At 42.5% G+C, this 22,881-nt stretch overlaps 1 protein-coding gene across 2 annotated transcripts in view; it reads right to left on the reverse strand.

Annotated features, from left to right (window-relative positions):
- Positions 1-22,881, reverse strand: part of rbpjb (recombination signal binding protein for immunoglobulin kappa J region b) — a 39,498-nt gene that overhangs the window by 3,973 nt on the left and 12,644 nt on the right. Inside the window, exons 1-10 of one of the 2 annotated variants that reach the window (XM_061762991.1) lie at positions 21,681-21,889; positions 6,729-6,767; positions 4,575-4,670; positions 3,400-3,565; positions 2,987-3,161; positions 1,732-1,869; positions 1,548-1,660; positions 1,330-1,470; positions 559-714; positions 305-408 (exon numbers count right to left, since the gene is read on the reverse strand). In XM_061762991.1, the coding sequence (XP_061618975.1) occupies positions 305-408; positions 559-714; positions 1,330-1,470; positions 1,548-1,660; positions 1,732-1,869; positions 2,987-3,161; positions 3,400-3,565; positions 4,575-4,670; positions 6,729-6,767; positions 21,681-21,700 (1,148 nt within the window). In that variant the 5' untranslated portion in view covers positions 21,701-21,889. Of the gene's footprint in view, positions 1-304; positions 409-558; positions 715-1,329; positions 1,471-1,547; positions 1,661-1,731; positions 1,870-2,986; positions 3,162-3,399; positions 3,566-4,574; positions 4,671-6,728; positions 6,768-21,680; positions 21,890-22,881 lie in introns of those variants that run through there. The other variant, XM_061762990.1, reaches the window with a different exon arrangement.

Below are 22,881 nucleotides of genomic sequence, written 5' to 3' on the forward strand. Positions count from 1 at the left end.
ATTTAACCAGTGGACTTTAAGGTAAAGTTATCATGGTTGTGACGTAATTGTCTCTGCTTTATGTTAACTTTGGCACTACACCTCAACTGGGAGTGGTATTAAACAGCGTGAAGCCTGATTTGGAATTGTTCATCTGCCAAACTGCTGATTTTTGTGAAGGAAGTTCTTTTTCTTTTTTTTCTTTTTTTTTTATATGGTCTCTATATCACAGATATTCATTGTGGATGGGTCTGGCATGTATCCCCTGTGAAAAACGGGCATTTACTGTATAGAAAATGGTTGGAAGGACGTGGCAAAGACGCACCTGTACATGGTCTCAGCCTCGACGTCTCCGAACCACACACGCAGATTCGGAGTGAAGTTCTGTCCCGTCAGCTCCAGCATGGCCACGTCTCCGCCACCGTTGAGCTGCACAGAGACAAACATGGAACAACGGGTCAGGACTCTCACTCCCATCGCATACCGTACAGTTGCTATGATCGGACACAGAACACTGCCGAATCCATGATCGTATTAAGAAAGGGACAGGTCAATAAAACGCTCGGCAATCAAAATAACCTGTAGGCTCTCGACCACAGGCACGGGGGTGACAGGCGACTGGACCGGGCCCATGCCCTCGTAGAAAGTGTACTCGGCCTTGTCCGTGCTGATGATTGTCCAGGAGGCGCCGTCGTTGATCATCTCCTTGTTTGGTTCCTTTGGGCACGGTGTGGCCTGGAAGAAGGGAGCGCGTGATTGCAACAGACAACAGCCATTTTTCTCCGCAAATTTTAAAAATTAACTAATTCACTTCATACTGAAAAAAAAACAAAAAGTTGGCACACACTCAGTCCACACTAAAAAATAGTGACTGAAACAAAGGCATTGCAATTGCACAAATAATGCTCCTAAGAATAAATCAATGAAAAAATTATTAAACTATTTACTTAGCACTGACATTGCAACAATGCACAATATAAAATATATATATATATATATTTTTTTAAATTGTTTTTAAAGGGAGCAGTCCACAAACGTTTTAGCGCCACTGACCATTTTCATGTTAAGACTTTTCCCCTACTAGCTCGTGTATTAGCATCTCAGAAGGGGCATGTCGTATTTACCCATGTTCATATTTATTGTGAGTCCGCGTGTCACAAGCCACGTTGCATACGTCAAGCACGACGCCTTCGGATGAGAATGGGCGCCGCTCATATTGAAAACAATGAACGGGTTTTTTTTATTTTATATATTTTTTAAGTCATGCACCCATGTGTTTATTTATTTATTTTTTTTAAACAAATGCGCCTGTGCCACCCCTCGGGATATTGCCACCCCTATCAAACCCACTTGAAACTGGATGATCCTTTCTTGCGAGAGGCACAGGTACATGCGCTCGGTGTCCTTCAGGTAGAAGGCACACTTGTGGAGCTGGGAGACCGGATCGTCGGCGTCCAACAGCGCCGTCTGCTTATCCACCTTACGGATGATCTGACGAGAGGCAGAAGGATGAGAGTTAAGGAGAGTGAAAGAAAGGAGTCGGGAAGGTGCAGGGCTTTCTTCCGTACCAGTCTGGGCAGCGCCATGCCGGTCACCGAACACACGAGCTTGACCGTCTGGCCGTAATGGATGTAACCGTCTCTCACCGTGAACTCTTCCCCCTCCGACTCCTCGTCATCCACTGGAACAGAAGAGCCATCGCTCAATTATCACTAGGGCACCGTGCGAGGCTTTTGGGGTGGAGGGACTTACGCAGATGGATGTAGAAGGCTCCCCATTGCTGGGAGCTGGCGTGGAAGTTGCCCCCCTCTACATGGAGATAGCGCGTGCTGACTGTTTGGGAACGCAGACGATTGAACAGCGCCACCTTAGTGCCTGACGCGATGCATACTGGAGACAAAGAGAAGAGGGAGGTTTTTTGTGTTGTTTTTCTCCCCCCCCCCTCAATCAGGCCCATTGAGTATTAACATTATCAAAAGTCCTGTAGTATTTGTTGCATTCATGCAGCCCTATTTTCCTAAATTGGTTAATGAAAACGTATTGTTTCATTGATCATGAAATAAATGGTTCATTTATTAATTGTAAAAAAAAAATATATATATATATATATATATATATATATATATATATATATATATATATTTTTTTTTTAAATACTGTTTTGAAAATATTCTAAATTATTCTAAAAATGTTTAACCAAGTCAATTTAATAAAACTTACAAAGAGATTGAATTATTTTAAAAATTAAACTATTGAAACCAACTAACAAATTCAACGTTCTATTTTATCCAAAATTGGTTGTATTTTTGTATTCATTTAAATTGAAATAAAATTTAAAACAAACACTGCAAATGAAGTCAATGTTATATTATTTATAGCCGAATTGTTGAATTAAAATTAAAACAATTTTTAACTGAAAATTAATTTTAGATTTGATTAAATATACAGTAATTATGAAAATAAAAATGAGAATGAATTATTGGTATTATTGAAATGAACTACTTTCCATACAGATTCAAGATTGTATTTTACTAAATTGGTGAACTCTACAACCAATTTATTTGAATAAATTACTTTATTAAATTAATTTGAATACATTTGCATTTTTTATTGATTGTATTACATGGCCAATTATAATTAAAAAACTAGATTAGAACATTTTACATATACATTTTGTATTTAACTAAATAACTGCTTGATTAATTAAATTATTGCATTATTATTCCAAATTATTATTTATAAAAAACATTCACACACGTTTTAACTTTTTTTTTTTTTAACCACCAAAACTACAAATGACCTGACCCACGTGTCTCTTTTGAAAATCAAATATGGCCCTTGAGCACAAAAATTGGCCCACCCCCGGGTTCCATCATGACCCCCACGACCACGAACCCCTGCTTCTAAAGCAGCTGTGTTAACAGTGAGAGATAAGCGTCGAGAAAAATAGCCTGTGAACGTTGCAGGTGCCCTGCTTGTGACATAACTAAATGACCGCACTACTTACAGTCGGCATTTTTCAGGGACTGTTTCTTTTTGGAGGGCTTGGAGATGACCTTGATCCTCTTGCTGAGGAAGACACCGATGTCGGCGCTGTTGCCGTAGAACATCTTGACAGACAACATGAAGTGCTTTCTCTTGTCGGAGTCCGATATGTACAAGGTTTTGGCAGTGCAATAGTTCTGGGGATGGGAGATGGTGGAGGACGAGGTGATTCATATGAGCGTGGAGCATGAAAAACAATGTACAGTGGTACCATGAGTTACGATTTTAATTTGTTCCGCGACCAAGCTCGTAACTCAATTAACCTGTATATGGAATCAATTCTCCCCACCAAAAGGCCACAAATCCGTTCCAGCCCCCAAGCGACGTCCCGTAACTCGAGGTACCAATGCAATGGGGCGCAGGCGGGCGTCGTACCTTCCCCTCTAAATTAAGCTGCTGCATTTCCTGGTCGCTGTTGCCGATGCCGATGAAGGCGCACGGCTGCGACTCCTGCTCGGAGCAGCCGTCCCGCTCCATCTGCTCCTTCTTTTTTTTCCAGCCGCTGCCCATCAGGTACACACAAGGGGGAGGGCAGAAGAACCTGGAAACACGAGCAAAGGCCAATCAAACTCAAAACCTGTTAACTGACTGATCAGTTACTGTTGTACATCTGCATTGTCATCATTTCCCCAAAAGAAGAAAAACTGTTTTATTGCACTTTCCTAAAGAGAAGACAATATGTTGCAGTCGCCTAAAACAAAGACCAACCAATGATGCTCCACTTTTCTGCAAAGAAAATATTCAAGTTCTTAAATATTTTTATTTCATGGTATACATTAATTTATTTCAGAATTTATAGTTTGGATTTGTTTTGTTTTCATTTAAATGTTTCATCTTTTTCCCTTACTCAGTGAAAAAGTAATTTTCCCTCGCACAATTAAAATGTAGTAAACTGTCGGAATTTCACCCTTTTCCACAAATCCAACATATTTTTGTTATCTATGTTTTAATCACGTGAAACAGATATACATGTGCAAATTAAGTAAATTCAAAGGAATTTTTTTCCCCAGTGCTGTGCCTAATATGAACCGAACCGTTACCTGTATGTACCAAACTGGGATTTGTAGCATAGCAATCATACAGTTACAACGCTGCAATGTACATGGTTTCACAGTTCTAAGTGGCCCTCCAAGGCCAACCATAACTATGACGTTAAAAACAATTTGGACAGCCCTAGCTTGTGAGACCAGAGTGCACTGCAACTTAGCCACCGGTAGAGGGCAAACAAGCACCAACAGTGAGGGAAACAAAGCCACTTCTTTTCATAAACGTGTGACACTCGCAATCTTTGACTCATTAGCATTCTTTAAATACTTTTGAAAACTTGTCCTTTAAATACTTCTCATGTAACATCAGCTGTATTCTTCATTGGTCATAAATCCCCATCCCGAAGCTGATCTTTGAACTTCAACTCGGACTCTCCCGAGGCCATCTCCGCCGCTGATTTACAGAGCACCAACCTGATGATCGGCCAAGGAAAACAGGCCTCTACGAGCCCGGACAGTTGCAAAAAAAGTCAGGAGGGGAAAAGCCGCAGAGCGACCGTTCACCTTTTCTCGTTGCCGTAGGATTTCTGTGCGACCTTTGCATGCAGGATCATGACGGTTTGGTCCCCTCGCTCCTTCAGGTAATTCCTCATGGCTTCTCTGGAACAGCAACACAGGGGTGGAGGGGTATATTTAGGGGTTTAACTATTCACATATACAATTTTTTTTTTTTTTTTTTTTTTTTTTTTTTTAATGGGCTGGGGGTGTCTACTATCAGTGGTGGGTTTTGCTCCCTTATCCCAGCGTGTGGGTTCACTGTACAAAGTAACATGCGTGCATATTTTACTCAGGTTGACCCCCTTTAACACCTCCGCACCAAAAAAAGCTACACTTGCTCCCTCCAGCTGGGTCCATTCGAGGCTGGAGATGGCGGGTGGGGGTGCGCGGAGCTGAACCGTTGATGACCGGCTAGGAAGGGGTGCGGGGGGGAAGGAGATGGAGTTTGAGATGACGCGCGCAATGCGCCCCTCGTCCATGCACAGATGTCAGTGACACCTGACACGCTCATGCTTCCCACTCTGCCTCGCAACACCAAGCCGCACACTCGGGTTAGACGGGGCCTTTGTTATGGTAACCAAGAGGCCCCTCACAGTGCGTGGGAGGGGCCCTTTTTTTAATATATATAAAAGAGGGGGAAGGCTGAGGGAGATTAAGGTTGAAATTTACAGCCTTGCAATTAGGCAATTACACTACAGTGCACCCCTGTTTATTGAAGGGATACATTCCAGACCAAGGGGAAAGAGAGAAACAATATTTTTAAAAACTGTAAAGACACAAAAACAAAAAAATATACACACACACACACACACAAAATGTTAAAATGTCAGTTATGTCAAGTTGTTACTCTAAAAAGTGTTATTATATTTGAGTGCAATTTATGCCATTTAAGAAACATTTTTGAACAATATTTAAATACACGCAAATTTTATCACAACGGTGATAGTGTTTCAGTACTTTTTGCATAACTTGCCGTTGTCTGCAAAATTCACAACGGGTATTTGATTCATGAGTGGACCCATAAATTTCCTGGCATAAATCCTTCTTTTCATCACCTTCCCTTCTAAGTCATTAAGCTGGCCAATAAATGAACAGCATGCGATTGCTTGTGCTCTTCTAACCATAGAGGAGGGCTGGCCGCAGCGATGTTGATGTCAGCAACGCACACTAGCGGGGGTCCACTTAAAACTACGGAAGCTGATATTTAAAGGAAAAAAAAAAATCCTCCTGACAAATTTATGAATTAATGAATAAATTAATTAATCAATCGCCCAGGCCTTCCTTATGGTGTCACTTTACAAATGCAAATGAACATTTAATATTGTTATTACTAGCTCATCAGATTTCTTTACAGAGTTAAATATTGAACGCATGTAAAGCGATCCCGGTAATGGTCATAAATGCCACCAGAATTTAGTCTAGTTTCATTTCATAGAAATAATCCAATGTTAAGAGCAACTACATGGGCCTGTTCCAGACCCAACAGCACAGCCTCTCTATTACACAATTTAGCTTTCACTCACAGCGGGTTTTTATATATTACTGTCACCCGTGATGACATTTTTAGTGCCGACATCCACCTCGCTTCACCCTGTAAAAACATTTGAATGGATTCAAAGCCTCACGTGCGGCAGCAATCACGGGAAACCGAATACGTCGTCACGAGACAGGGGCCGGCGGAGGCTCTGTCACCCTTACAAGCGGCCAAGCGCTGCTCATACTGCAGCGTTTTAATCAAATTCTGATAGGGAAACAAAGATTTGCGGTGATTTGAAATACGGCAGGCTGAACAGGAGCAGCGTCACAGTACGCACTGAAATACACATCCAGGTAATTTGTCTCCAAGGCCATGGATTCACTTCTGACGCCTCATTTTCAGTCAGGCGGCAGCTCGGGCAGCTAAAAGACTTGAGCGCTGCAGGGGCTTTTTAGGGGAAGCCCCGTCAGGACTGCAAACACAATGCCCGACATTTGTACTGCCAGTGAGCCTGCATGTGCATGCACACATTCCCCTTACAGTCTCTCTCTCTCTCTCTCTCTCTCTCAAACATGGACACACACACAAGGAAACCACAAATTTTAAGTAAAAAAAAATTAACTCAAGTAAAACAGTGCTATAAAAAAACTAAAAAAACAAATGGGAGTGTGTGTGTGTCTCACCTGGTAAGCCGCTGTGGCTGAGGGCGCTCCCCAAACTTCCTGAAGCGAGAAGACACAATGGCATGCTGCTATTAAAAATCATGACAACAGACCAGAGATGTGTAATCTAAGAAAATGCAATGTGACAGCTGAGTGCGAGCACGTTTGTTAACGCTGCTCAAAAGTAGGATTACATGCATGATCCAAATCACACTCCATTTCATCGTGACAATACTTTTTGTCTTTGAGTATGACAACTCTCTGCTCTACCATTGGAGGTACATGCCATCAACAAGCAAACAGTGTTTCCCCTCCCCCACTGGGTCGCGATGTTGGTAACGAAAAAGAGACGCCAAGGAAAGATGAGAGAGCCACGATTGGTTGGAATCCCTGTAAAATGAGGGCGATTGATAAGGTTCCCACAGTGAAGCACGCATGCCTTCGCAAGCTAATGGAACCGGTGAGTGCTGCTTATTGTGAAGTGAGCTGAATTCACTGTCACCATGCAGTGCTCGTATCGCAAGTCTGCGCTAATTCAAACGGCAGAACAATGGCTTGTATCTCGAAAAAGTTGAGTCACTCTTATCTCGAGGCACCACTGTACTTCCTTTATACCAATTATTGTACTACTTTCCCATTCAGACAGTGCTTTGGTGGCATCTTGCGACTTTTTGTCTTTTCAGAAAGAGCAAAAAAAAAAAACTGCAACTAGGTTATCGGTATGTATGTACCCCGCTTAAGAGGATACAACGCAGGAAGCCACAATAGGGAGAGTTGCAAACTTGCTGCAACAGCAGCTTTTACAGGTATAAACCTCAGTCCAATTTGCCTGACACACTGCATCAACTCCATAAATATTCTAAATAGTCTAATGACAAGATCTGTGTTAGCTTGAGGGCAGCCCTCCATGCTTCGCCTTTATAGATGTTGCGTTACAGCGGAAAACGAAACGATTACTGAATCCCTGAGGGCTTTAAGGTGCTTGAGAATGTAGTCTGATTTAAAAACATATATATAAACGAATAAATAAATAAAAATCAACAGAGACACTAAATGCCTGACTCAGAATGGGAGCCCAGTAAGAGAGCACGGCTCTTAACTGGTACACGTATGAGGGAGAACAAAACTCCTATTCTGGCCTCCCTCCACTGGCTGCCTGTGCACTTAATAATTCCTTTTAAGACTCAGCTGTTTGTTTTCAATTTTCGAAATGGTCTTGGCCCTACCTTACCTCTTAGCTGCTCCATCCCTACATGCCTGCCCGCTGCCTCAGGTCAGCTGACCAGCTACTCTAGGAGGTACCGAAGTGCAAGCAGAAGCTCAGAGGGGATACATTGCTTTTTAAATTGAGTCTGCATCCTGCATTTTCACCTATTGCGGAGGGTAAACAGGGGTTCACTGTACATCGCTTTGAATCTTGTACACCTGTATATTCCTGAGACCACTTTCTGCCTTCATAAACAGAAAACGGTGCATGGATCTGAGGCTGAATTAGGAAAATAAAGCCTATGTGATTGTGTTTTACATGCGTAATGACACTGGTAGCTGGTAAGATCTGGACTAAAAAAAACATTTTTAGCTGAAAGACTGTTGAGGCTCAGAGAAGGAGAAGCGTTGTGGCCTGTAAGAAAGTGTCTAGCAGATCCTCGTAGTGGCGGCACACCTCATTATCAACACGCCTCTCCCGTTCTGTGATAGCAACGGGCCAGTTCTGTGACCGTGACACCAACCTCATCAGAAAATCTGAATGAAAGGGCTGATACTAATATGGCCGATACACTGGTCTTTTTTGACGACACGAGGCGGCTCAGTTAAAATATCATCAAGCCTTATGTGATGAAGGTGCTCAAGTGAAGGGACGGAGGCTTTTGTTCAACACGCCAGGATGAAAAACAGGTCTCGCCATGCAAAATGGTCACGAACCTTGGGACATTGTAGCCTGCGAGCGACCAGATGAAGAATACCTGCGTACTGATGTCACACGGGTTACATAAAGAATTAAGTCAAAATACTCCTGTAGACTCACTTCCTCAGCAGCGTTACACCATGCTGTTTATGGCCAGCTATGGCAAGCTGTTTGACCATTTATTCAATATCCTACTAGTGCGCTGAATTGTCCATGCACTGGTACGCTCCCTTTATTACGCACACATCTTTTGGCCGCACACTTAATCATTGAGAAGAAAAAGAAGTCACATTGAGGGCAGCCAAGTTGGGGCACTAAAGTCTTATCCGATGCAAACGAGCCAGATGAGAGGAATGACAATTCCAGAGGTTGGAAAGACGGTAACCGGGGCGACGGCTAAGTGTGCCTGGGCTGGCGCCGCGCTTGGCACGGCGATCTGGCGTGTGTCCCCCGTGCGTGCCCACCCATGCAGCAACCACAGCAGCGCACCTACAGAAAATACTCCGCAATCTTGCCTCTTTGCCAGCTATTCATGAATAGGAGAGTGGGAACGAGAACGGCAACATTTCAAGGAAGACGAGCCAATTGAGGAGACATTGATCTACTGGAGGATCTTAACATTAAGTGTGCTCACAGTACATTGAGCAATTTAATAACAGTACCATAGCTGGCATTGTACCAGCTATTGCAGTGCATTAGATGACTTGTACAAACTAGTCTATAGTTTGTACAAGTCATCTAATGCACTGCAATATGGCCAGTTCAAAGAGTAATTTTGCGGCTAAAATATATACACATTGTACTTGGCTGCTACTTTGAATGTAATGTAGAGAATATGATTCATTATGAATGCCCGCTATAGGTAAAAAAAAAATCCATGATATGGTGCGACTAATAGTACTACCCCCTAACACACTTTAAACACATTGTAAATGTATTTGAAAACACAATATTGATTAATAAACTATAGAAAATACTGTGTGTGTGTGTGTGTGTGTGTGAGACGTCGGCGAGTCTGCGCGCGAGTGCCTGGGCGTGAGCTGTGGTTAATTTTATAGGTCATAATTTAAGTAACTCATCCTAGAGATTTTATACCATCAAATTCAAACTTTGGGTCTTTCATCTCAATATGATGTAAAGTTATTACAAGCTTTTTATTTTGTTGAACGCTGTTGCCGTGGCGACGCAGCATACTTGTTGTTTCGCTGTGACAACAAAAGCTGCTTTAACTTGACCACAGATGCGCATATCTTTTCAAAACGTCACACACTTGAGTCCAGGCTGGAAGACATCTACAAACAATAATTTAGTTGTAGTCATAGCGCCACCTACAGGCTAACTCGGCACACATCAGAAGCTCCTTATTTTATTACTGTATGTAAAGTATTCATATGCCTTGAACTACTCACATTTTGTTAACTTACAATCGAAAACAATGCAGGAAAAAGTGACACGACCCTAACTCCCTCCCGTTGTTACGAGCTTTCAGTCGGTACTGCGGCTTGCTCGAGAAAGGATATCACGTTTACAAGAGCGCCACCCGTCACTCTTTGACAAATTCACGGGCATGTTGAAATATTACTATAACGCTGTCTTGAAATGAACGTTTGCAACCAGCTACGACAACTAACGTGTCTACAACTGGTGGAATAAACACAATTGACTCGCAACTGAGGCAGACAACTAGCTAACTAGCATGGCCATCGTCAGTTTGTTTCTGCTCTGACGTTACGTCACAAAGTGTAAAAAAAAAGCTGAAAAGTAGCTACTTATGAAATAAGCCCTTTTACTGTTGTACTACATTTTGATTTGATTTTGAAAACTCCAATTGCTTAGTTTCACTTTATGTACATACCGAGCGCGTTCAATGGAAATTATTTCCACAAACATTTAAATATAATACAGAGAGCTGTAATTGCAATACCGTGATAACAGTATTTTTGCTCACGGTTATCATACAGTCGGCATCTGATACCGGCCCATGCCTAGTCAACAATGACCATTAAGTGTCTAAAAGCATCCAAATACGGCAATGGACCAAAGAGAGGTCAAGTAAACTAGAAAATGGGCATTCAACAACAAGTAACACAGAATCACCAGATGTTTCATGTTTTTTTCCCCCCACTTTACAGCCTCTGTAAATAAAAAAAAAAAAAAAAAAAAAAAAATTAAAAAATGACCGCAGCAGAGGAAGGAGATGGTAATATCAGACGACGAGCCTTGATGAGGATCCAAACGGGGAGTTAAGTGTCACACGAACAGACGCGCTTAGCCAAGCGCGTTCAATGACTGCTGATGAGCAGTCTGACCCTTCTGGCTAACTGAGTGCAGATGGCCGAGGTCTGGAAGCTGGCCTGAGATGCCCCGCTTGGCAGCTAAAACCAAGGGCAGGGACTCTGCTCGCTTGTGCTTGTGTGCGCGCGTGTATTTGGGTGGGTCACAGTCTGAACTTACACATGCACACAAGGCACCAGCTCCATCTGGCTTTGACATGGGAGACCTTAATGACAGAGGCAGAAAAGCCAAAGAAAGGCCTCCCCATTCTCCCTCCCCCTCATTTTCCTTCTCTCCAATGCTCTCCCTCTTGACCGCACTGTCCATATGGTCTCCGGACAGACTTTTGAAGAGGTACTCTTGGCCTGGCACACGGTCAACGTGGCACCAACCAGACACATTAACAGCGCACTGCGGCACAGAGGCCGGAAGACACTAATAATAATACGAAGTCGAGTCATGAAGTTTCCAACGGGTGCTGGACTCACCCTAGCCTTCTAGGGGATGCTTTCGGGAAGCAGTGTCTGGATAAATCAAAATGCACACTTGCTGTCCGACTGTCACCTGAACACGTTTAAGTTGAACCTCAGGGCCAGACATACACAGCATTGGGGGGTGGGGGGGGGCTATAACCAAGTGGTCAACAGCGCCTCCTACGTGAGTGCGCTCAACGTGGCTCATTCACCAATGTGTAGAGATGTTCTTACTCTGCGTACAAGTTGAGCGCATACGCAAAATTCATTCTAAATGACGCGCTCGTGCCAGCGGTGCACCAATCTGCATAAACCGCGTCCCTGTTTCCCTATCAAAGGGCATCCGTTCGACACATCTCAGCCAATGAGTGAAGTTTGAAAGCTGCGAGACATGGCCCCGAAACATTTCCAACTTTCTTAAATCTCTTATTTTCAAAAGGGTTGTATCATCGGAAAGCTTTCCAACCACAGAAACTGATAACATACAATAATCATGTTCATCATTTTTCATCAATTACAAAATTAAACTAGAGAATGCTACACACAAAACACGCAGAAAAAATTAAGAGCAAAGAATGAAAAAAAAAAAAAAAAAACACTGAACAGGTTATTAAAATAGTAAGGGATATATATAGCAGAGCGGCATTTGTAGTTGATAAAATTCATGAAATTAGTTAGCCTTGGAGGCGATAGAAAATATATAAACCATGCCACTCCAAGTTACGTTGCAAGCAAGTCAACTGTAAATTTGAGGAAATGTTCAAGATAGATAGCACGCCTTAGCTTAGTGTGTACTTAATCGATACGAATCAAGTACAAACATATTGATGAATCATTTTTTTAATTACCTGCAATTTAGCCGGGCCACCGTAGATTAGCCGCGCTATAATAGGGGAATACTGTACGGTCACAGGGCGTTGACAAATGCCGAGGAGCTAAAACAGCGTTACAAGGTAACAACCTGCAGTAATGCAGCATTTTTAGCTTAGACCACCAATGACTTTCCAAACTTGTAAAAGACAAACTGAACAGTGAAGGTGGTGATCTTGTAAAATGGGCAAAATAGGTGGGCACAAGGAGTGGCTGGGGTTTAAGGGTTGAGATAGGTCATGTGTTCGGAGGTGGTTGGGCTGTCAAGAAAGAGAAGAGTGGGGGGATGAAGCACAGAGGCCTTGAACCCTGAATGAACCAGACTTTTCCCGCTTCTCACTCGCGGCTGAGCTGATGACTCACTGCTGGAACCAGAGCGCACCCGGGGGGATGGCTCACCGGGGGAGAAAAATCGACCGCAGCACCACCGTTGCGAGTGTGTTTTGGCTCCGGGAAAAGATTCAACAAGCTCACGGGCCGCTACGAGGATGTGGCTAATGGGCCACTGAAACATGTTGCAGTGGCCGCAAGCTATTGACACTTCCATCTTTCAAAAGAGGGGGAAAAAAGAGAGAGTCAAGTACATCAAAGTGCAGAAATTCCACATTCCAAGAAATCTCATCAGTTGATCATCTGGGAAGTTTGCCATCAATTATTGATGCATTATTAGTCACAGTGAAATATTCCAAGAACCTATATTGTCCTAGCAATTAAACATTAACAACCTTGTTTGTACAAAAGAAGATAAAAGACTGAGACACTCGTAAAGACGAGGAGCCTCAGGCTCAGGGCTCAACCTCTTCACATTCAAATGCACCAGTGAACTGAAACGACAGCCCAGTCATTCTTGTTGAGAAGCATGAGCACGTTTACAGGCAGAGGCACTGAGGCGCTCATTTTGCTCAGTCCATTCATATTCCAGCACACTGTCGCCTCTTTTACACAGAAATTACAAAAAAAATGCCCAGACAGTCTGAGCTGGCAAAAGAAGAGACACTCTGTACTCAAGTAAAAGCACAGACACTTGTGAAAACTCTGCATATCAAATAATTTCCCAATCAACTTGCATTATGCACGTACTGAGAAGACTTTTTTTTTTTTTTTTTTAAACTAAGAGTTAGCTAGCAGCAGCTCGACTTTTACACAATCAAAACAGTGTTGCCATAGCTTTGCTAACGTTCTTACTGACTGGCAAAGAAAAGAAACAAAATAATAATTCACCACGATTCATTCTTGAAGTCAAGCATCAAACAATTCTCTTCCCCCTGCACACGACCTAGCCCTTGCCCAGACCATCATCACCCATTGATGACTAACATGTTTTTAGCCTGAAAAAGAACTGAAGATAACTCAAGACCGAGCAGTTGGCGTGTTGTAAACTGGGTTTGCCAGTGTCAGAACGAGTGCGGTGGCCTCGGTTGAGTCTCCGGCGAAAACATCACAAGGGCTATTTGCAAAACAGCTCGGACTTTCACTACAATGTATACACAGTTATTTTTTCCCCCGGCATATTGTACGGCTGACAACAAATGTCGCCGCCGAGCCTCTGATGTAACACAGCGGTCCCCAACCACTGTATGCCAGTCGGTACCAGGCCACAGAGCCTGAGCAAAAAAATATTGTATTGATTGTCGGTGTGTGAAGAACTAGGATTGTAACGATACATCAACGTTAAGATTTCAATCGTATTTCAAATTCTATGCTAGTCCATCAAAAATATTGCTTCACGTGTAACCGGACTGCTGATGTAACAGACGGGCCGAGCACGTTTGTAAAGGTCGCAGGAAACCTAACCTTGGCAGCTCATGAGCAAAGATACTATGAAAGCAGCCAGCTCATTAGTACATGGTGCTCGAGTGTTATGAAAAGGTTCATGCACTTCTGACATTTGAATAATTCTCTCTGGAAAATTAAGCAGGAGACAAACAGACTTTTGCAGACATCACAACACAAATCTGTGTGTGTGTTCATGTTTGTAAGTTCACTGATGTGTGGTTTCAGTGTTGCCATCAAGGTGGGGGTTTGTTGCACTTGCAAATTATTTCCCTTCAACAAGCCATCTTTCCTGAACAGTCACTTTAGTCAATAAGAAAACGAGCTCATCAGGCTAATCAGAAATGGTGTTGTCATGTACAAATGGAGATTTTGGAAAAACTCTTTGGAAGGGAAAGTGGAATATTTGGACATTTTCACTTAGGGGTGTAGTGTACTCACATTTGTTGCCAGCGTTTTAGACATTAATGGCTGCGTGCGTGTGTTTGAGAACATGTGCCCATGCAGAAAGGGCCTTACGTAAAAATTTTCGAGAGAGTACATAAAACTGAGATAACCAACGGTTCGAGCCTCGGACAAGCAAAGTGCATTGTTCTTTTAACCACAATCAATGGAGTGTCCCGCAAAATGACAGCCACGGCCGTTACTTCATTGTGATTGTAAGCGAGCGCCAGAAACCTCCTGACGTCAACAGCCACAGGAATGCCACCAGGCAGATTCTTCTGTGGAAACGGCGCAGCAGCCTTAGTTAAACAACCACACAATGCAGAGAAACATTCAGCGATAACAGTGCACCTTTCCTGGAAACCGAACGAGTCTTTCACACTGCTGTTTTCCTTGACTATTTTCCTGACATTTGAGAACTCCCTGTTGTGCCCTTGTCTCGTTTTTAAGCCGAGAGGGAGAGTGTTGCGGGGGGGTGGGGGTGGGGGCAGTGGTGGTCACGCTCAGGGTGATGTCCCCACAGGCTGACATGCAAAATTCATGGTACAAGCTTACTCTACAGGGAGCAAAGGAAACGCTGTTCATTGGTTATACGCAACAACATATTACATTTGCACAACACTATCATTGGGGTAGCAAGTGGTCAAAGTGGCCCAGTCGAACCCAACATATATTCATAATAGCTACAATTTATTGATATACTAAATACATTTGTCAGAGTAGACCGTGCCGGTGTCTGCTTCCGCGCCATACTTAAATTAAGTTCAGGATGGTGTCTTTTAGGTGCATTAACATGTTCATGACTTGCAAGTTGTTGGAAGCATTTGTGGAAAACTGTCTGGGTCTTGTTGACTACGCAATTTCCATCACTGTTTTCAACCGGTTAACCAAAATGCTCCCATACTGCTAACTTAAATGACCTTGGACTCGGCGGGTCCGTAATTTCAGGGTTATTTGTAGCACCAGCCATGTTTATCGCTTTTCTCATGTAATCTAACTAGCATTAGTGGTAGCCACAGTTTTGCTCACTCTGGTCAGATGGCCGTCACCGAAAAACTCAAATAAAGTGTGAATGCGTTTTCCATTAATGCTTGATTATTATATCCAGTTAATTTTACATTATAACGTTACAAGGGACAAAAGATATTTAGGAAATGTCACCTGCACTGTCCAGTATTAAGGCATTTATTTCACAGTCGGACTGGTTCAATTTTTGGCTAAAAAGTTACCGAATCGATTTCAAGCCACAGAATCGTTTCAGATCATATGAACCACTATCGTCCTCGAATCAAATCGGCAACCAGCAATCGTGATGCAGATCGTAGTTTAAACAAATAGGTAATTGTGTCTAGATGATATCAGCAAAGCACCACTTTTGTCTAAATGAAACTCCTCCGCTCACTTCGACAGTTTATTGGCTCAAAGATCCCACAAGATGGCAGCAAAGCACCAACTGTGTCAAAATGAAGCTCCTCAATTTACTTCAATACTGCTCCTTGGCACCACGATGACACGATGAAGCAGCAAAATATACTTTTATTGCTTTGGCCTGAGCACAAATACAGCAAAATCATTTGTAGATGAGCGCAAATGGCTAGCAATGAATATGCCAGGGTTCACTGTACTGTAAAGAATAAAGAAAAAAATCTGCCTAATAGCAGGAGTGCGAACCGTGAACTACAATATACACTGTACATGCATAACACCATGATCAACATCCTGAGAAGTGACAAAGCATTCCTTCCAGGGTGGCTACTGCAAGCCATCTTACCGCTTACCACTTCATTCTTATCTAGCGTGGCGATAGCGGCGGTTGCAGCTCGCCGTGGGAGGTGCAGTCGATTGGGGCTTTCCCGACACTGGAGATCCTGGGTTTCCTTTAGGGAGGTGCTTTTTTACCCTCAGCATGTCATGGTAGAAAGGGTTTTGTTGCACTTAGATGGTACGCACGCGCCGCTGAGCGGCTTGAATATCAATCGGAAATATTAATGCATGAAAAACAATGAGATGCCTTCAGCCATTTAAGTCTATTGGGCTTCTCCATCAAGCAAATACATGCAACTTCAAGAATATGGCAATATGCCTTAAAGAACCCTGGAAGTGAATTCAGAAATTTGTTTTTCAAATACATTACACATTTTTGAAGATAATTGCTGAAAATGTGGAAAGACTGAAAAATATAGTTGTACTCATTTTCTAGTAGTACTGTATTATACTTTAAACTTTTTCATCATTTCTATTTTCCTGATTTTTTGGACCTTTGTTCAAATTAGCAGTCATCTGGCGCAATTGCGAGGTGCACTTAGCTAGTTAGCGATGCCCATAACCTGAAAATATATCTCCTCCCTCCAGATCTGCTGGCATGGACACTTTAGAGCGCCTCGTCGTCACAACTGGAAAAGCCCCGCGATGACCTGGATATAGTCCTTCCACTGGAGACTCTTCTCTTCGGTGTGTCAAATTTACTTATTTTCACTTTACAAGGATTTTGAAATAAATTCAGATTATTTTTACAAAATCGTTTTACCCTTTGTTCTAGAAAAAGATAATGACATTATTCAAAACAAGTTTTGCTGTTTATTCCCAATGTGTTTAATTTCTTCTGATACCAAACAAGCTTTGAAACTTTTTCCCCAGCATTGGCTTGCATCAACTTCCATTCGAAATTAACTTTAGTTTGAAATAATCTGGAAAAAAAAAAAGATAAATTGCCCAGCCCCACTGTGTACTTCCCAAAAGGATCATTGGCAATTGTTCTTTCCCACACAAAACAACCAGCCACTTCTGTGTGTGGTTGGACAGCCATAAATAACCATGAAAGAGGACAAAAACATAACGCGGGACAAACATTTTGTCTGTTTGATGAAAACGGACAAATTCCAAATCAAAACCAATACAACAAGTCGCTAAGTGCTTCCCCACCAATACTGAATGACAGGAAACGTTCATCATATGGGCAGAAACACTTTCGTGTTTTCTGAATGAAACATCCTGAATGTGGAGGGACAGCGGGGGCGAAAAGCTGAAGCCACCGTCTCTTGGCAAGTCGTCGCCAAAACGTCGGCCAGAGGAAACTCTTTTGGAAGAGGCCAATTCATGTAAGAAAGACGCAGAGGCGCTCCAAACCGAGCGTCAGCACAGAGGTATCCGCCGGCTGTGGCATTAGCACTCGGTCTCTACTGTGTACTTGACTGCCTTAGCCAGCAACAACACCACTGAGAGCACTTTGGGCCCCCATCAAACATGATGGTGGGTCTCTTTGCAAAACCACACTGGCCTTTTCTACATCAGAATGTTCCGTCCCTTACTCGCCAGAGCAAACTCCGGAGGCCCAAGTGACGAATCGGCTCGGACGAAAGACACAAAATAATAGACGAGATTTGTCAATCTCAAGGGGGTGCCATGGGACGAAAGGACGTCAGAAGCACAGTAGCGCCAGCCTCTAACACCGGCCACTGGCACAGTATAATAAAATTTTAAACGATGACAGTGTAATTAATTTGCGATTATTTTTCAGCATCTTGAATTAGCGGTTGAACATGATTGCGCATTTGGGATAGCGTTGGATACATGATGGCAACAGTACATGATGGCAATACAAACTGCACAAATGTGTGCACATTTTTATTTTCAGATGTTTTTATTGCTTGAAAAAATGTGACGTGACATATGTTTACATGGCATCAAAAAATTGTTCAGCTGACATGCGCAAAAAATACGCGCAGTGCGGTAAAATGGCTTGAGCAATTCAAGTGGATAAAACTCAAAATATCTGGGGTATAAAACAAGAATGTGTTGATTTCATCGCATTTAGTTATGAAATTTCTACTGGCCCAATCTGTAAGGTATGCGGTGGCCCGACACCTAGGCCTATGGCCATTGGGCCATCGTTAATGTCAGATCCTGTGACCTTGCCAAGATATCAGGGAGGCACACATCCCCTGATGAATTGCATCCAGAATTGCCCCCCCCCCCCCCCCCATCCCAATGCCTCATACAATAACGACTGTAAGCAAAGCCTTTTTCTGTCATATTTTCAAACATTCCTATTCCACTGTTGCACAAAGACATAACAGCAACTGCAGTGTGCGTAGTGCGCTACGGTGTAGCCGTCGTACACCACTTTTGAAGGAGTGGAAAAGGGGTTCAAGGTGGGGGTTGTGGGGCAGGCTTTTAGCTCCAGGCCGAGCCTCTGCCAGCATAAAGGTCAGCGCTTCGACATCTGCTGCTCTATCTGAACCTCTCTTTTCATGAAAAGGGAAGCCGGGAAGAGGAGAGGACCCTCGGGGAATGGACGCACACGCGCGCACACAAAACCGCCCTTGTGTCGCGGTGCTCGCTGCGCACCCATGTTCACAGTACACCGCAGCAGAGGAGCCAAGAAGCGCACGCCGATGCAAACAAACGCGCACTTGAAAAGAAAGGCTTGGCGGTGTGCACGGCCTTACAACTGGGATCTGGTTGTGTTTAGAATTAACCAATCACATTCATGTAAAACTGGGAGTCAGCACACACCTACCATTTGAAGGGCCTCGGAGTAACCCCGAATAAAGTTCAGATGTTCTAGTGGGCTTTTCCTGACATTTATTTTGTTTTCCTGCAGAAGCCTTGAGGTTTTGTGATAACATCGACTGCTATCTTGAACTGTTCATAATTCCTTCCACCTTGACGAAGGCCCAGTTCCCAGCTAAAGAAAACAAAACAAAACAAAAAAACGCCAAAACATGATGCTGCCACCACCGTGCTTGACTGTAGGTATGGTGTTATTTTAGTCAACTAAAGATAAAATACCATTTGTGGTATAAGGAAAGGCTTTTATCCCTGCAAATATGACTATACCTTAAGATAATTTTTTTCTGGAAAAAAATATGAAAAATGTCTTGAAAAAAACAATAGCACTTTTTTTCTGAAGAAAAACAACTATATCTTCAGAAGATTTGCTGATTTTTTTTTTATTTGAAAATTTGTTATTCTTGTACAATTGCAACTTTCGGAAAAAGACTTCTTGTAAGATTTTTTTTCTATATTAACTACAATATTTTTCTTTTGTGGGGAAAAAATAATTTTTGGTTTAAAATCTAACAATATACTCTTAAAAGTACAACTTCTTTTCCTACGCTCAGTAAGGGGGGGGGGGGGGGGGGGGAAACACAGCAAGAGATATCATCTGGACAGGTGGCCCACCACCCAGACCTGACCCCAGTGGCCTCTAACATGCTCCCCCTCCCCCCTTTAACTGAAAAACTCCCTCCACACATACATACACTAACAAACGCACAAACCTTCCCTGATCCTTGAACATTATTGTCTAATATAGCTTTGTGTGCCTGTATGACATCAAACAATAAAAGCACGAGGAACAAGGAAAAATGTGACACTCCCATGATGAATTATTGCACATTTTCCACCAATTGATCCCAAGGACAAGTTTCAAATTAGAAGCTCAATGCTGATGTGTGAAAATATCACTGATGTGTTACCTGGTGGCAATAGGAGAGCAGGCTTTGAGCACAAAACTCTAAATGATGGAATGTCTTGACTGTGAGCAAGTTACTTGAGGGCGTTTGTACTGAGATGCACTCTGTATTTGTGTGTGGCACATTTTATATTTGGATATAGCATATATAGCGTATATATACTTTTATATGGCATGTTCCACTTGTCATGATGTTTATATGAGACCACAGCGATATTTTAAGGAACGAGCTACAGTAGCCCATGGTGTTATTAGAATGTCATTACGCGCACCATGTGATGTGAAAATATGCTGTTCTTGTACCCTTGCTACATTTCTTCTCAAAATAGAACACTATTTTCAAAAGAATGCTACTTTTTTTTCCCCTTGAAAGAAAAGGCAAATTTTCGTAAGGTTGCTTCTTTTTTCTCAAAAAATATGACTAATCTGGGAACATCGTACAAGTTTGTTGCAAAATTGCTACTTTTTTCTCAAATGACTATACAAGTATATCAATGCATAGATTTTGTTGAAAAACAGACTAATCTTAAACATTGCTACTCCTTTATGAAATATATTTTATTAAATTGCTTTTTTGTTGAAAAACATTGTAAAATTTGAATTTTCTCAAATATGAATATTCTCGCAAAACCTTTCTAGAACAACTGCTCTCATAAAACAAAAACTCAAAAATTATGACTTATGATTATGATTGCTACTCCCCCCCCAAAAATATCACCTTATTCTCGCAGGACCGCTACATTTTTTCCTCAAATAAGACTATTTTGAAACATTGACACTTTTTTCCATTGACACTTTTGTAAAATTGCTACATTTTTCTTTGAAAAAATAAGACCATGTAAGCATGCTATTTTTAAATAGAATAACACTCAGTCTTGTTACTATATTTTTTTCTCAAAAAATGTTAAGTCTATTGCTACATTTGTTATTCTAAAAATATATTTTGTAAGAGTACCACTTTACTGAAAAACTATTACATTTTTTCATCAATAAATTACTATTCTCATAAATTGTATTTTCGTCTCAAATAAACTGTTTTATAAGACTGCTACTTTTTTCTTTGAAACAAAATTATTCTCGTAAAATAACCTATTCACAAAAGTACGACTTTATTCTCGGAAAATTATTTTTTCCAGCAAAAAATTAAGACTGTTTTAAGATTGCTACTTTGTTTTTATTTTTTTCATAAAACTTTACAACAGTCGTACTTTTTCAAAAGAAAAATACATTATTCTGAAAGATCGCTACATTTTTGTCCCCCATAAATAAGAAGAATTCTAGAATAACACTACTATATTTTCGTCAGGTTCACAAAGCAGCAACGTGATTCACTCGGATATTGCTAGCCGGTGCCCATTATCGGACAGCCCACTGCCTCAAAGTAGCAATCGTTCCCCGGCTATGTGGAGGGAACACATTCGAGAGAACAAAGCCGAAGAGAGGCAGTTTGTTTACCCCGACGCTTTCCAGTGTGCGCCCTCGTACTGTAGCCTCATTTTGTTGTTTTCATTAGCTGCCTAGCACACATGCTAACGGCTCGCGTGAAGCTAGCTCACCAAACAGCACCAAACAGTGTGAAGGGGGAAAAAAACCGCTTAACACATTCGAACAAAGAAACGACGTTGTGTGGTGAACATAGTGGCGGAGAAAGTGACCGCAGAGCCGGGCGAAGGTACACAAATATGCGGTGAAGCCACTCTTATAGACTCGGATTCACTTGAACTCCCCGACACCAAGCCCCCGAATCTCAGACTCACCCTGTCACAACAGGCGCCATCTTCCACAAACTCTCACCAAAACTCCAATACTCGCGATATCCCTTTTTTTTTGGGCCTCTCCCGTTAGCCCCGGTAATCCGTCCAGACAACAAGAGGCCGAATGGAGGTGTCGAGACGAGGGAGAAGGGAGAAAGGGGGTGGGTGAGGAGACACAAGAGAAGGGGAGGCCACACTTTGGAGGGGGGCGGGCGAGTGAGCGAAAAGGGCAGACTCCACAACAACAGGCGTGGGAAACTTCCAAGATCGCGCGAGAGCTGGAAAAACTCTCACAATAGACGAGCGCAGAGGCATCGCCCGCTCTCGCGAGACCTGGTCGCGGTCCTTTTCCCAAGTGTGTACTCGTTTATCAAATTCACATTTATCATTGAGATGAATGGAAATGCCATTAATCCGTTCTAGCCCGCATTTCTGCAATTGGGCATCGTCTAATCATCTAGTGGCTCAAATTTCTCAGTGCCTGGAGAAAGTCTCTAGGACTCCTTAAAGTGGCCAAAATGGCAGACTTCATGTGTCTTTTTTGTTGGTCTACTCACGATCGATAGAGATGCCTGCCAAATTTCATGTTGCTAACAGAAACTGGCTTCGGGGGCTGAATTTTCTAAATATTCAAAAGGACCCCTGGAAATGACCCAACTCACAAACACACGTTAACATGAAAACATTAACTTACGTATTATAAATGGACTTATGGGTTCGACCATGTCTCAAGCGGTCGTTTTTCAACACACCACCAAACAACTCCCGTGGGCAACATTGCACTTCCTGTTTAAAAATGGTGAAACAATTGTGCAAACACATGCGAATGAGCCATACAAGGCAGATTAGTGCATTTGCCATCACATTGGGGAGTCCCATGACCAGGCAAACCTCAGTGAAAGTACAAGGCAGGGCATTATTTCAGTGGTGCCATCCAGGTTTTAAACGTTGAGCCTCTTCTACCTTACTTAACGTGCATTCCTAAGTGCCCCTTGTGATGTGATCTATCTCTGCCACAATAAACAGATTGGCTCATTCTGGTTTATCTGGGAGGGGTCGGGAAGCCATAAACCTCCATGTAGGTCTCCCTTGTAGGTGTTGTATTTTGGGCAGCCCTCATTTAAATCTGTTTGCCATCTTTGTTCGCCGTAGCCGTCCCTTGGAGCGGGAGGCTTTCCGACTTCAAAGTAAATACTCGGAGACC

Source organism: Phyllopteryx taeniolatus, chromosome 23 (assembly GCF_024500385.1).
Source record: "Phyllopteryx taeniolatus isolate TA_2022b chromosome 23, UOR_Ptae_1.2, whole genome shotgun sequence".
NCBI classification, from domain to species: Eukaryota; Metazoa; Chordata; class Actinopteri; order Syngnathiformes; family Syngnathidae; genus Phyllopteryx; species Phyllopteryx taeniolatus.